General features: G+C 43.2%; 1 protein-coding gene across 12 annotated transcripts in view; it reads right to left on the reverse strand.

Moving 5' to 3' along the window:
* Positions 1-14,615, reverse strand: part of Zfp236 (zinc finger protein 236) — a 99,323-nt gene that overhangs the window by 83,860 nt on the left and 848 nt on the right. For 6 of the 12 annotated variants that reach the window (XR_003952527.1, XR_003952528.1, NM_177832.4 and 3 more), the window contains exons 2-3: positions 4,693-4,835; positions 3,140-3,304 (exon numbers count right to left, since the gene is read on the reverse strand). Coding sequence is in view for 9 of the 12 variants with exons in the window: in NM_177832.4 (NP_808500.2) it covers positions 3,140-3,304; positions 4,693-4,835 (308 nt within the window). In the remaining 3 variants the exon portion in view is untranslated. Of the gene's footprint in view, positions 1-3,139; positions 3,305-4,692; positions 4,836-6,111; positions 6,165-7,784; positions 8,597-11,180; positions 14,486-14,615 lie in introns of those variants that run through there. The other 6 variants (XM_017317934.2, XM_017317933.2, XM_006526492.4 and 3 more) reach the window with 5 other exon arrangements.

Consider the following 14,615-nt stretch of genomic DNA (forward strand, 5'->3'; position numbering starts at 1 on the left):
CCTGCTGCACCAGGCTTGAACACTAACTCCTCTCTCATCAGCCTCTCCAACATCAACATGCTGCAATACGCGCCCAAGACCCAGCATTTCAGGGGCCAATCTCTGCTTAGTCTCACTATGGACCCCAAAATGACACTCAATGCACCAAGTACTCCAAGGTCACCCCAGAACACTGTGCCATCCTTACATAAACAGGACTCAGACTCCATCAGGGCTCACTGGAAAAACTGCCGCAGTGATCCCTGTGTGGTGGAGCTAGGTCTGCCAGGTACTGGGGGAGGCATCTGTTATCCCCCAGACATCATAGCAGCCTTAAGAGGAGACGATTAAACATAATGAAAAATTAACTTTAATAATTATGTGAATTTTAAGGAAATTCTCCTAATGTTTAAAAACTACAGTTATTTTTCTTGTGTACTTTGAGTATCTGATAGAGCACTGATCTCTAGAGATTTGAGAATACTCATTTCAATAAAGCAGTATAGAATATATTTTTTGTTGTTGTTGGTTTTGTGGGGTTTTTTTTGTTTGTTTTTGGGGGGGGGGTTTGTTGTTTTTTTTTTTTTTTTTTTTTTCGAGACAGGGTTTCTCTGTGTAGCTCTGAGTGTCCTGAAACTCACTCTGTAGACCAGAAAAAACTCAGAAATCTGCCTGCCTCTACCTCCTGAGTGCTGGGATTAAAGGTATGTGCCACCACTACCTGGCAGAAAAGTTGTTTATAAAAATACATCCTCTATCATGGATATTCTTAAACTAAAGTCCTTTATGCTTCATAAGTATATACATTAAAATGTGTTTTATGTTATTTTCACACCAATTTGTAAAGCACACATTTCAAGAGTAACTTTTAAAAAGTTATTTTTTATTATACAAATATACACATATATACATACACACACGCATACACACATATGTATGTATGTGTGTATGTGTGTGTGTGTTCTCACTGCAAGCATATAAGTGTACCACAAGTATGCAGCATTCAAATATGGGCAAAAGAGGGCTTCAGATCTTCTGGAACTGGAGTTTCAAGCAGTTGTGAGCTACCACGTGGCTCACAATTAGGAATCAAACCCAGGTCCTCCCTAAGAGCAGCTTGTCCTCCTAACCACTGAACCATTGTCTCTAGCCCAGGGGTAACTGTTTACTGCTGCACACCCTCTGCACTTGGAGCACCAGTCCCAAGGCTTTGGTGAACCAGAACAAGGACCCCAGCAAATGGAGTCGCTGTAAACTGCAATCTCCACCCTGGGAACCCACCTAGAAAAGAATCTGAATGATGTTTGCAGAAAAATAAATGCAATGAAAGCAAGGTCTTGAAAATATTGTATAAGACTCCCAAGCCTTTTTAAAATGACAAAAGACTACCTAGCCTTCTTTCTAGTCACAAATGAAAGCATAATAGATTTTAAATTGCACCTGAAGACTATCAGGAGACAAGAACAATTCTGCTCTGTGTCCTGCACAAAGCTGGGGCTGGATGGAGGCAGCGAGCTGGCTCAAGTGCTTTGCCTTCTGACATACATGAGGCCCTGGGTTTGACCCCACAGTGCGTAGACAGGATGTAGTAGAGCATAGCTACCATTTCAGCACTGGTCTACTAGACGTACGGAGAAGAGCTCAAGGTGACCCTCACCTCCACAGGAATTTCCATGTCAGCCTGGGCTACATCAGAACCCTTCTCAGAACACAAATAGAGGAGCTGTGTTTGTGGGAAAGCTGTGGCTGTTCTTTAGTTACCTGGGGACTGAGCCTTGCCAGAACAGCAGAGTGCAGACCAAGTGTCAATGACACTGACCAATGACCTTACCCTCACAGCACTGGCACACTCTGCATTTCTCTTCCGCCTAGGCTACACAGTTCATTGGGAAAGCCTCTTGCCAGAATCCCCAGTGCGTCCCCCTTGATCTATAGCGCTTGCTTCACAGTGCCTAACCTCAAAGACCACAGCCTTGTCTGCTGCTGGGCAGCACAAATGAACCCACACACCCATAAAGCCCTCACAGTCATTGATTGCAAACAGTGTTGGACAATCTGTGTGCTTGCCCCTACTTGAACTCTGCTCCCATTTCCCAAACAGAGTCCCCACATTGCCTAGGGCATCTGACAAAAGCTAAATCCACTTAAACATTTAAGAAATCATTATTAATGTCAAGACCTAGTGAAGCAGGCCTGTAATCGCAGGGAAGACTGAATGCTAAATGAGTGCCTAGACCAGAGCGTAAATTCAGTCTGGAAAACTAATGAATGCCTTGTCTCAAAAACTAAAAGAAAAAACCTACAGCTCAGTGGTACAGCATTTCCTTGATATATATGAGACCCTAGGTTCAATACTCACTACTGATAAAAGCAGTATTAACAGTAGGTCTTTATTGTAAGTATTCTCTGATGTTCACTTTTCTTTCAAAGGAGCTAAGCTTTTTGGGTTCAACCAGATGACACTTAACAGACCACGTCAAGGAGAGCAGCCTCTCCACTGCCCACTTATAGGCAGTGTATCACTACGGCTAAGCATTCACCAATGCTTTAAAGAAGCCATGCTCCAACTGCACGGAGGGAGCACTTCAATGTCTGCTGGACACAGCTTCCATGTCAGGAGGACCTGCCCGACTCACAATCATTCCAGACAAATTGCACCAGCTTGGGAAGAGCACTCCAGGAAAGATGAGCCTTGACAATTCTAGATGATCCTGGTCACCCTGCAGCTACTCTCAACAGGTCAGTGTGGGGAGCATTTCCCCCAGTAACATGGCAGAATGTGATTGGTTTAATGTGTGGCCTCTGATTGGTCCTCATGTGAGGCTTTGTGATTGGTGGGCCTGGAAGCTGTGCTGTGATTGGTGCAAATTACAAACATATATTTGCATGCCACGACCCCCTCCTGGCTTTTCAGGTTACTTTTCAGTTCACCCAAGAAATCCTGCTGTGATGACCCTCTTCGCTGCAACATCAGGTCGGATATTGCTTACCTATGCTTGATCTCTTTATGGTGGGCAGAGAGTGGACTGAACTAGTAACAGGTAGCTGCAGTGGTAACAGGAAAATAAATGCTCTAGAGAGCCGAGTCTTCAGAAGTATAGTCAGGCTAATGGGAACATGCATTTAACAGTCAGTTAACAACTGTATGTTAGGCAATTACCTCTTCCTTCTCGTGGAGCATAATATGTGCTTTGAGACTGGCCACTCTGGAGAACTTCTTGTTGCACACGGGACAAACAGGATCTTCCGCATTGTGTGTACATTTATGAAGTGTCAGGTTGAATTCAACATTAAATGTTTGGGGGCACTGGTCACATCGGTGAGGCTATTTGAAATAAAGGAAGGAATTGAATTATAATGTTTCCAGGTGCTATTAAAATAAGTAGCCGGTGTGGAGGCGCACACCTTTAATCCCAGCATGCAGGAAGCGTGGCAGGTAGATCTCTGAGGCCAGTCTGGTCTCTAGACAGTGAGTAGTGAGTTACAGGAAAACCAAAGATACCATGTCTCAAAAAAGTATAGATTCCCTTTCTAAAACAGCCTCCTTTGGATTGCAGCAAGCACATGGTAAAGGTTCTGAAGGACTTTCCAAGACATTATAAACAGAACATCCCATGTAAGAATACGTCCTTGCCTTTCTTGATGGGAGTGAACAATATATTATTGTCTGATCTCAAACTCTCAATCCTCCTGCCTCTACTTCACAAGTCTGACATAAGCATGTGCTGCAACCCCTAACTCCACAACTATCTGTAATGTGAAATATTATAGACAGACAGATTTCTGACAAACTCACTTGTAAACAAAAACCACTTCTAGAAAAATAAATACACAATTTTCCTCTAGATTTCAACAGTTGCTTCTCTCCTTCTTACCTGTAAAAGGATAAAGTAATGGCTGGTGTTTCTCTGCAGCACAGACCGGAGAAAGGAGGCCGGAGCTATCCTGCCTTTTCTCTAGGCCTGAGACCAGCTTCCATTCTCTACATAACGTCAAGCCAGCCGGCCCTTCTAATCGGGCTTCTACACTGCCTTCCATTTCCTTATCTCATATCTGGAAGGAGCCACTCAATATAGAACACATGCTAAACACACACACACCCTGCATGTAGCCTGTACCCCAGCCATCCCCCAAGACAGTACTCACCACTGTCAAACAAAACATAAATCCTCTCAAAAATGCCATAAAGACAATGTGGAAGCAAAATGCCCTCTGAGGAAGAGACATCTGAGAATAACTATAAGATAAGATAAGATAAGATAGATAGATAGATAGATAGATAGACAGACAGACACACATACATACACATATATACATATTCAGTTGTATAAGAAACTAAGGGGGCTGGTGAGATGGCTCAGTGGGTAAGAGCACCCGACTGCTCTTCTAAAGGTCCAGAGTTCAAATCCCAGCAACCACATGGTGGCTCACAACCATCTGTAATGAGATCTGACGCCCTCTTCTGGAGTATCTGAAGACAGCTACAGTGTACTTACATATAATAAATAAATAAATCTTTTTAAAAAAAAAAGAAACTAAGGAACCAAAAGGTCCCGTGTCTCTGTCTGCTCATGAATACACTCACTAGAGTACACGCTCAGAAGAATGCCAGAATATTTACATACTATGAAATGAGCTACAATTTTCTTACATGTGATGGTATACCAGGTCTGATTTCAAACCCCCATTCTGGATCCTTTTGGAAATACGCACCTTGTCATTTTGCTCATGCTCCCTCATGTGACGCTGAAATTGGGACTCTTTTGGAAAAGACAGCAGACAGATTTCGCATTTGTGGAAGTTTGGAATCGGGCAGTCATCATCAATGTCCTCATCATTCAACGCCAAAACCCCATCTGTAACATTTCACAGACAGACAGTGAATGCCAGAGATTAACTCCATTACGTCAGCACATCATTTGGCTGTTTACTTTTTTATTTTACATCGACAGACGCTTTGCTTGCATGTAAGTCTTGTGCAGCACATGCATGCTACTCCTGCAGAGGCCATCTTCAGGCACTGGATACCCTGAAAGTCAAGCTACAAGTGGTTGTAAAGTGACACGTGGATGCTGGGAGTTAAACCCATGTCCTCTAGAACAGTGCGTGCTCAACCACAGAGCTATCTCTCTGATTTATGAGAGACTTTTAGAGAAAATTAGTAAAATATTGAATATGAAAAATAACAGTTTTAACAGAAATAAGAAATGTTGAGGGCTGGTGAGATGGCTCAGCGATTAAGAGCATTGACTGCTCTTCTGGAGGTCCTAAGTTCAAATCCCAGCAACCACATGGTGACTCACAACCACCCATAATGAGATCTGAAGACAGGTACAGTGTACTTACATATAAATAAATAAATAATCTTTAAAAAAAAAAAAGAAAGAAAGAAATGTTGGGATGCTTGAGATATGGCGCAAAAAAATTCAAAATACTTGGTAGGATTTCTAGAAACCTGAAACTAGTATCTTAAGGCATCACGCATATATACAAATGTACACACACAAAATAACACACAAGTTCTTTGAATTTCATCAGCTTATCTAATACTGTTTCCTTTACTGTAACCCAGGGTGAGACATCTAACTCACATCAAGAGTATAATAGCTGGGCGGTGGTGGCACACGCCTTTAATCCCAGCACTTGGGAGAAGAGGCAGGCGGATTTCTGAGTTCGAGGCCAGCCTGGTCTACAAAGTGAGTTCCAGGACAGCCAGGGCTACACAGAAAAACCCTGTCTCAAAAAACAAACAAAACAAACAAACAAACAAACAAAACAAAAGAGTATAATAGCTTCTTAAATCACTCAGTAAGCTCAACTCTGTGAAAATGTTAATTCATTTATCTCTGGAAATGCTACAAAAAAGATTAAGTCAAAAAGAAAACAATAATTTTTGTTCTCTCAGACAGTGACACTGCAATCCCTTGCTTGGCCAATTCTGTTTGTACAAAAGGATTTCCCACCCAGGAATAATACTTCAAACTTATTTCAAATATCAAAAAATATGACAACATAGTACAAGTACTCATAAATTTGCCAAGACTGATAGTTCTAAAGATGTTCTAAATAGCTACAATGCTTAAAGTCCACACATTTCAAGTCTTGTGGTTAGGATATAAGGAAATAACGCACCGGAGTCATTCAAGGATGAAAAATCACGTGCCATTTGGATTCAAAGCTGGAGTCTGGAGAAAGAGTCCAGTTGGTAGAGTGCTTGGTTAGCATGCATAAGGTCCTGGGTTCAATCGCAAGAACCATCTAAAGCAGGCATAGTGTAATTTCACAGTGTAATTACAACTACTGTAATCCCAGCTCCTGGGAGATGGATTCAGGGAGATCGGCATTTCAGCTGTGCCCGCTGATGCAGTCGTAGCCAGAAGGTCATAGGGATAACCAAGACTGACCACAGGAGGGATGTCAGGTCTGGTCTATAACCCTGGCTCCAAAGGTCAAAGGCCCTAGTGGGGAAGCTAGGACTCATGCTTTGCTAACTGAACACATCAAACTGTTTTCTAAATATTTGTATTTATATTCAAAGACCTGAAAATACAACTCACCCTTAGCCAGACAGGTCTCTTGCTGCAGGGGGCAGCAGCTTATAAGAGACTCTTAACTGGTCAAAGGTGAGAATAAATTACTGTGTGTATTTGACCCTAAGTGGGACATCTATATCAACAATGCTCCCAGTAGGAAGCACTGTACTTAATGGGATACAAAAAGAAAAAGGAGAGGGCATGAAGGTAGAAGTGATTAGCAGGGAGCAGCCAGGGGGTGGGGACTGGGGAGTTAGGTGGGATGGAGGCGATCACAATACAGTGTATGCACTCATGTGATTATCAGAAAGTAAAAGATAGTGGGTTGTTTTTGGTTTTGTTTTTAAGTTCAATCAAGATTATCTTCAACTACACCGTGAATTTGAAGCTAGTCTGTGACACAGCAGATCTTATCTCCAAAACAAAATTAACTCTGATCCAAAACATGTGAATTCAGAAACCTAGGACTAGATTTGGGGCTGAGTTTAAGTTCTGAGGGTTCAAAATGGCTCTGTTTCTCTAAAGACCTGGTAACCATGAGGACTAGACATTTGTAGGCCTAGGCCTTCTGTCACATTCCTGCTGGAGACAATATCTCAGAGGTGGCCAAGGACAGGTGGTAGAGGGAGGTGGGGCACACGAGGCAAATAAAGGCACAAACATTCCCCAGCAGACCCTTGAGAAGAAAAAGATTTTAAGTTAGAGGAAAACTGACTAATTCTAAACACTGCAACTTTATACATTCTTTAATAGCTAAGGGAAATATGCATAAATTTTTATTCTTAGGTATATCCTTACAGAACCATATTTCCTAATTTACTGCACTAAACTAATATTGAAAATTGTTTAAGACTCCTACACTCAAGATCTACAGCCAGAGAGGCCAGCAGACTCTTTAAGAGGTAGGTGATCTTAAAGAGTAGATATTTAAGGCGGTAGGTAGCCTCTCAGTGGGTGGAACCACCTGCTCAAACACTGCATTCTTCCGGACTTCATGTCTGTCTTCCTTTACTAGCATTTAAGAGTTTCACTGCAGTGTTTCCATACATGCGTACAGCAAGCATAGACCATGTTCATGTTCCTCCCTCTGTTTAGACTCCATCTCCCCACCTCTTCCCCTTCGTAGTCCCTAGATTCCACCATTATACTTTCAGGTCTACCTTTTTTAAACAAAGACTGAGACCGAATCACACAATCTCCACCTCTGCTATATAACTAAGGAACTAAGATTCCAAAGAGACTGGGTCATTTACCAAAAATTTCCCAACCTACCAACAGCATAAACAGTTAATTTTCAATGGATCCAAGGCTTCTTCCTAATTCAGTGCTTCTCCTTTGAAGATGTCATCTCAGAGGAGAACACAGTGCCTACTTCCTGCCCAAATAAAGAGAGCAGATTAAGCAGGATTTCCTCAGCACCCCCTTATGCCAATGTGTAAGACTAAGGTGGTATATGCTCTTTTAGTCTTATATTTAACTCGAGCCAGGCCAGTTATCCAGCTGTCTGAAGTGTAAGTAGTTTCAGTGAACAGCTGTATTCTAAATCATCAGTGCACATGAATACAACCGACATCAAATGTCTCTGCAACACAGAGCTGACCGTGATAAAGTCTGAAACCCAGGAAGCCTGAGTCTGTTAATATCAATTCCCTCCTATCTTCACAGCAGAAACCTTCCAGGAACAGGTTTGGCCCCGGGGGTTCTCTCAGTGCCCACAAGGGCAGTGTTTATGTTGGCGCAGTCTTTACTACGCCTTCCACTGCTCCAGTTCCCCATCTGAAGGGCCCTGCTTTACTGCCTGAAATTTTTTTGTTAAGACAGGCAGATCTTTTTTTCCTACCTGCAAATTTTGACTGCTAAGGTACATGCATTTGGATAATCTACAGACATTATCTGAGTATAACAAAATTACAAGTTAAATTATAATAAAATATGAAATGTCTACAGACTCCTGAATAGCTTGAACACAGAGTTCTAGACTTAAAAGCTAAATGTAACAGAGCATTTAAGGTTCAACAGCATACTGCAAATTCTGGTGCTTCTAAGTCAATACTAGAAAGAAAAGAAAGGAAAAGAAAAAAAGTAAGGAAAAGGGAAAGGAAAGGGGAAGGAAAAAGGGGAAAGGGAAAAGGGAAAAGGAAGGGAAAGGAAGGGAAAGGAAGAGAGCAGCAGCAGCAACAGGAGGAGGAAGAGAACACGGTGACATTGATGACTGCCCTGGGCCTGACACGTCCCCCACGTCATTTGGACGTGGCATGGAGGGAGACGGAGACTGCAGGAACAGAACTGACACTCTAAACCTTCACATCCTACCAAGAATGCCAGTCTCCAATAAAAGGCTCCAGGGCAGGAAGACAGCTGGCTAGATGTAAAATAATGAATTCAGATCTGTACCTCATACCACTTGAAAATCTGAACAAAGATCTCATTTAAGTACTAAGACTATCAAACACTGAAAGATAAAACACAGTGGTTTCTGCCTGTAATCCCAGCATTCAGAAGGCTAAGGCAGGAGCGGCAGGAGGCCGCTTGAGCAACAGTGGCCAAGTCAGCTGAGTGGAAATGGGTGTCACACTTCAGGTCCACTCAGCGGGGACAGAGGCAGGCAGGTCTCTCTGTGCTCCAACCTAGCCAGTGCTAGGTGCTGAGATCCTATCTCAGAGAGAGAGAAAGTTACATAAACTACTAAGGGAAAACCTTCCCAACTGTGAGGTTTTTGGGTTTTTTATTTTATTTTTATTTATATGAGTACATGATAGCTATGTTCAGACACACTCAGACAGGGCATCTGATCTCATTACAGATGTTGTGAGCCACCATGTGGTTGCTAGGAATTGAACTCAGGACTTTGCAGTCAAAGCTCTTAACCTCAGAGCCATCTCTCCAGCCCCCAACTCTGAATTTCTAATGGGTTTTTGCTTTGTTTTCTTTTGTTGTTTGGGTTTTGTTTTTCTGTAATTTTGTTTTGTTTGTTTGTTTGTTTTAATGGAATTTTTTTTTGTTTTTGTTTTTGTTTTTTTTTTTTTGAGAGGATCTATGTAGCTTCAACTGGCCTGGTACTTACTAATGTAGACCCAGGCTGGTCTTCAATACATAGAAATCCACCTGCCTCTGCCTCCTGAGTGCTGAGATTAGAGACATGTGCCACCACATAGGTCCTCATAAAGGTTCGAGCTAAAGAGATTGAAGGAAAAAATAAGGAGATTGGATTTCATATTTTTTATGTCAAAGAACACTATCACTAAAATTTTAATTTTCTTGCTACTAGCTACAGATGGGGGAAAAAACATTCAATCAGTAAGAACTCATATAACTCAACATTCAAAATGCAAGCCAGTCAAGTTTGTGGTACAAATTTAATAAACGTTTTCCTAAAGACATAAAAATATACAAATAGAGACAGACAGCGCTGTGGTTTAGATAGGATGTGTCCCCCGAGACACTAGTGCTCTGGACACTAGGAAGCAGGTCACTGCGGACGTCCCTGGGGGTCTTTGGTGTCCAAGGACCCTCTCTGTTCCTTTTCCTGCTTCCTCTCTGCCACTGCTTAAGGTCCTGCATATAATTTTCAGCCTTACTAAGGCAAGCCAGAATCAAAAGACCAGAACCTCTGGACCCATGTACCAAAATAAGTCCTTCTTCCTTACGGCGGCTCTGTCGGGAGCAAAGAGTCCACACAGATGCTCAACACCATTAATCATTAATGAATTAATCAAAACCAGAATGAGATACTACTCATTAGAATGGCCAAACATAAATAAGAGAACAGTAACACGTTTCTGAATTTTGAGTATTTGTGATAATAGCATACATGGATAGGTTAGCAAAAATGGATCAAAGAACATGAAACAAGCCTCAGTAAATCGAAATGATTAAAGAACATGATCCAAGACGTCTTCTGACAACTGAGCTACAAGTCAGAGAGGGCGGGGGTGGGGGGATTTTAAAAGCTCTACATGTAGCCAGGCAGCAGTGGTGCACGCCTTTGATCCCAAAACGCTGGAGGCAGAAACAGGCAAATCTCTGAGATGAGCTTAAGCTACAGAGCTAGTTCCAAGACAGCCAGGGCCACACAAAGAAACAAACAACAACAACAACAACAAATAAGAATAATAAAGAAGATGAAGGAGGAAGAGGGAGAAGAGAAGAAAAGGAAATACAGGAATGAAAGGAAAAGAAAAAACAAAAAAACAAAGCTCCAAATGTTTGGAAAGTAAACCACACTGGAAATTATTAGAAAAATATCTTGAACTTCCTAAAAAAAAAAAAATCAAAAAATATATAAAAGTAGGTAGGGAAATGTAGTAGAAGTACCACAGGCTTGGATGCACACAGCTTTTCTGGGTACAGCTCTGTGTGTATGGACCAATGCTGGCTCACCCATCACAAGAGAGGCAAATCTTTCTTCCTTCTTCCTCTTGTCCCTCCTTTCCTCTCTCAAGACAAGAGTCACTAAGTACCTCTGACTGGCCTTGAACTTGCTATGGAGACCTTCTGCTGTCCTAGAACCTAGAGATCGTCTGTCTTCGCCTAAAGGTATGCACCATCACACCCAATCTATATACCCTAATTATATTTCATGAATGACTGGGGTGGGGCAACATTTCTTCTTCTCTCCTCCTCCTCCTCCTCTCTTGGCCCTTCAGGTTTCCAGAAGTCCCGACTGACCTTGAACTCTGCAGACAGCCGTGGTCTTGAATCTTGATCCTATTGTCTCTGCCAGGCCCTGCTTCCAGTCCCTTCTCTGAACATTTTTTTTCCCAATGTTTTCTCTAGGAAACTCAGGCTGCTATCTGCTGCCACCCGATCTTTGCCTGAGTTCACTATCCTGAAGAGTGACAGCACAGGCCTGTCTTGGACGTAGCTTTGTGTCCCCAGTAGCAAGCATAATACCTACCTAGCACAATGGCTGTTCGCAACTGGATCGAACCTGCTCAGCCACACGCAGAGCACTGCTTTTCCTCAAGCAGAACGAAACATACATTCTAGATTCCAATGCAGCTAGTATGGGGGGGTTAACCTTCCAAATTACTTCATCTGTACAAGTCCAGTTCCCCTCGACTACAAAGCCCTCAGAGTGATCCTTTAAGTTCACGGTATGCTGGGCATGACAGTGTATGCCTCGAGAGGCAGGAGAACGTGCAGTTCTAGGTTAGCCAAGGTCACAGAGTTGGACACTGTTTAAAAATAATCCTAATGTAGTGACCAAAGGCTGGATAAATCGCCAGACTGTAAGGTGGAAGTGACCAATGGAGCGAGCAGTGGGCCTCATACATCTTACGCACACCTTAAATACCAGTGAGGACTTCAAAGACCTGCCATTTATACAGACTTTATTAACAGCTCTCCTAGAAAGCTAGCTTTTAAATTGAACATGGTAGCTCATACCCAACCCAACACTTGGGACGCAGAGGTAAGAGAACTGGCGTGAATTTGACACTGTGTGAACTAAACAGTGAGACCTAGATTAGCATGGCCTAGCGTCAGGTCTCTCTCAGTGGTTAAGAGCACTCGGGACCTGGACTTGGTTCCCAGCATCCACACTGTGGCTCACAGTTACCCTCAGCTCCAGCTCCAGTTGATTCCACACCCTCTTTCCAACCTCCAGGGAGCCACCACTCACTCCTGTGATGCACATACATTCATGCACACAACACTCAGAAATCTAATTTCTCTTAAATCAGTTTGTTGCACAATAACATGATACATCTTTATGAAAAATATTTTTACAAAATTACTTACAAATATTTTTTTCTTTTTTTGAGACAGGGTCTTACAGTGTATCTCTGATTGGTCTGTAACTCAGAAACCCACCACTCTCTACTGCCCAAATGCTAGGATTAAACGTATGTACCATCTTGCCTGGTTTACAAAGTTTTTAATGTCTGACTTAATAAAGTAACAGCTGGGGCTGGAGAGATGGCTCAGCGGTTAAGAGTGCCTACTGCCCTTCTGAAGCTCCTGAGTTCAAATCCCAGCAACCACATGATGGCTCATCCATAATGAGAACTGATGCCCTTTTCTGGGGTGTCTGAAGACAGGTACAGTGTACTTACATATAATAAATAAATAAATCTTTAAAAAAATAAAAATAAAAATAAAGTAACAGCTGGATTCTTGCCTCTGCCTCTGAATGCCCCGTTGTGAAGTGTTTGGCTGGGATGTAAGACCCAACAGTCACACAGATACGGCACACACACCAGAACAGGGTACGTAAGCTGGCTGTAGTTATACCCACAATGGCTTTCAACGTTAGCCAAGTGAAAAAGCCAAGTACTCTTACTGACATTATAAAATACTTATCACCCATACTTCTGAAAGTGCCTCAAGGAGCCCTCAGGGTCCCAAGTACCACAACTTAAGAACCATGGTGGTGAGCCTGCTGTGACACAGCTGCCTTCAAGCAGGTCCAATGGGGAGCTCTCTGAAGAAAGTGCAACAATTGGGGTACAGAGGAAAAGAAGATGATCTCTCAAAAGCGTAAGGCCAAAGACAAAAACCAGTAGCCAAAAACAAAAGGCCAAAATTGGCACTATCTAGGACAATCAGCAAAGCAACAGTGAAGAGGGCTGAAGACTGAGGTCTAAGGGTTTAGGGACATATGACGTTTACATCAAAATCCCAGTGACCCGTTCTGAAATATCATCAGGGTGTGGCTCTAGATCACGGCTGGAGAGGTGATCTAAGTGGAAAGTGATGGACTTACAGGCCATCCATGTCCTGTTTGAAAGCTCTACCTCCTGAGCTGTGGCTGCATTGGCAAGGTGTGGTGGACAGCAAACCCAGTTCTGAGAAAGGAGCTACAAGTTTAGCTACAATTTTAGCTATGGAGCTGGCGAGCTCAGTATCTTATAAGCAACTGCCAACAGTACACACAATTTTAAAAATTAAGAAATTAAAAGTTCTTAAAGATTTAGCTAGAAATGTCTTGGAAAACAAGAGAAGCAGAATTACTGCTATGATCTGGTCCTTTAAGGACTGGGATATCATCTGTAAAATATAGAGTGCTGGGATAGGAATGAATCCTCAGCCCGGCTCAACAGGAATTTACCATTCTGTCTCTCTCAGCCTTATTCCATATTGACCCTTACCCTATTAGGGGCATAAAACATCTCAACAAAAGAAAACGCCACACACACACACACACACACACACACACTGAAAACACAGTCAAGGCCAAAGCAGCGAGGAACCAGGCATCGATGACTATTTTGAGCAGTTATCCACAATCACAGACCTCCATACCTGCTAACATTACCATCCGGCCACCATTGCTCCACAAGCAAACCATGAAACAACACTAACTGTACAATTTGTGAAATAGCTCGCTGTAGTTCACAAAGTGTTCATATCGCTCTAAGTGACACGCCTGCTGACTTTGTGAAGAGCAACAGCAGTACTTTGCTAACTTCTACTTTGGGTGTCCTGTTCCCAAGCTTGCCAACTCCTCACCCCTTTCTCCCAAAGGACCAACTTAACACAGTCCGTTGGGCTCCTTGATCACAGCTCTGGGAACCTCAGTGCACTCATCCCCAAGGACAGACGTCCAACCCTGAGTAGTCACTAAGCAGCAACCTGCTAATGTAAACATAATAGAAGTTGGGCTGATTCACCTTCCATTGCGTCCCAGACGGGCACCGCCTTCCCAACGCCCAGGCAGGGTCCTTTCCCAGCCAGCTTGACTGCACAAACCGCCCGGGGTCGCTTCAGGACCACAAATGCAGGGACTCCCGGGGCAGGTATTACCCAAGACTGAGACTGAGACTAAACCCAGGCACGTACAGCTGAGCTCTGTGCCTCTCAACCCGATGACCCCCATCCCATCTCAAAGCATCGCGGTGGCAGTGGATGCTTGTTTTTTCTTCCTCCTCCTCCTCCTCCTCTTCCTCCTCCTCCTCCTCCTCCTCCTCCTCCTCCTCCTCCTCCTCCTCCTCCTCCTCTTCGCACTGGAGGAGGGGCCCCCACTAAGCGCCAGGCTGAGGGGAGGCGACGGTGTGGGTGACATTTTTTTCCCCCATCTCTTTGCCTGCTGTAAAACTGCACTTCTCCTTCCGGAAGAAACAGACCCGAGATAAGCTCAAACCAACTCAGCCTCTTAGCATA

Source organism: Mus musculus, chromosome 18, assembly GCF_000001635.26.
Source record: "Mus musculus strain C57BL/6J chromosome 18, GRCm38.p6 C57BL/6J".
NCBI lineage: Eukaryota > Metazoa > Chordata > Mammalia > Rodentia > Muridae > Mus > Mus musculus.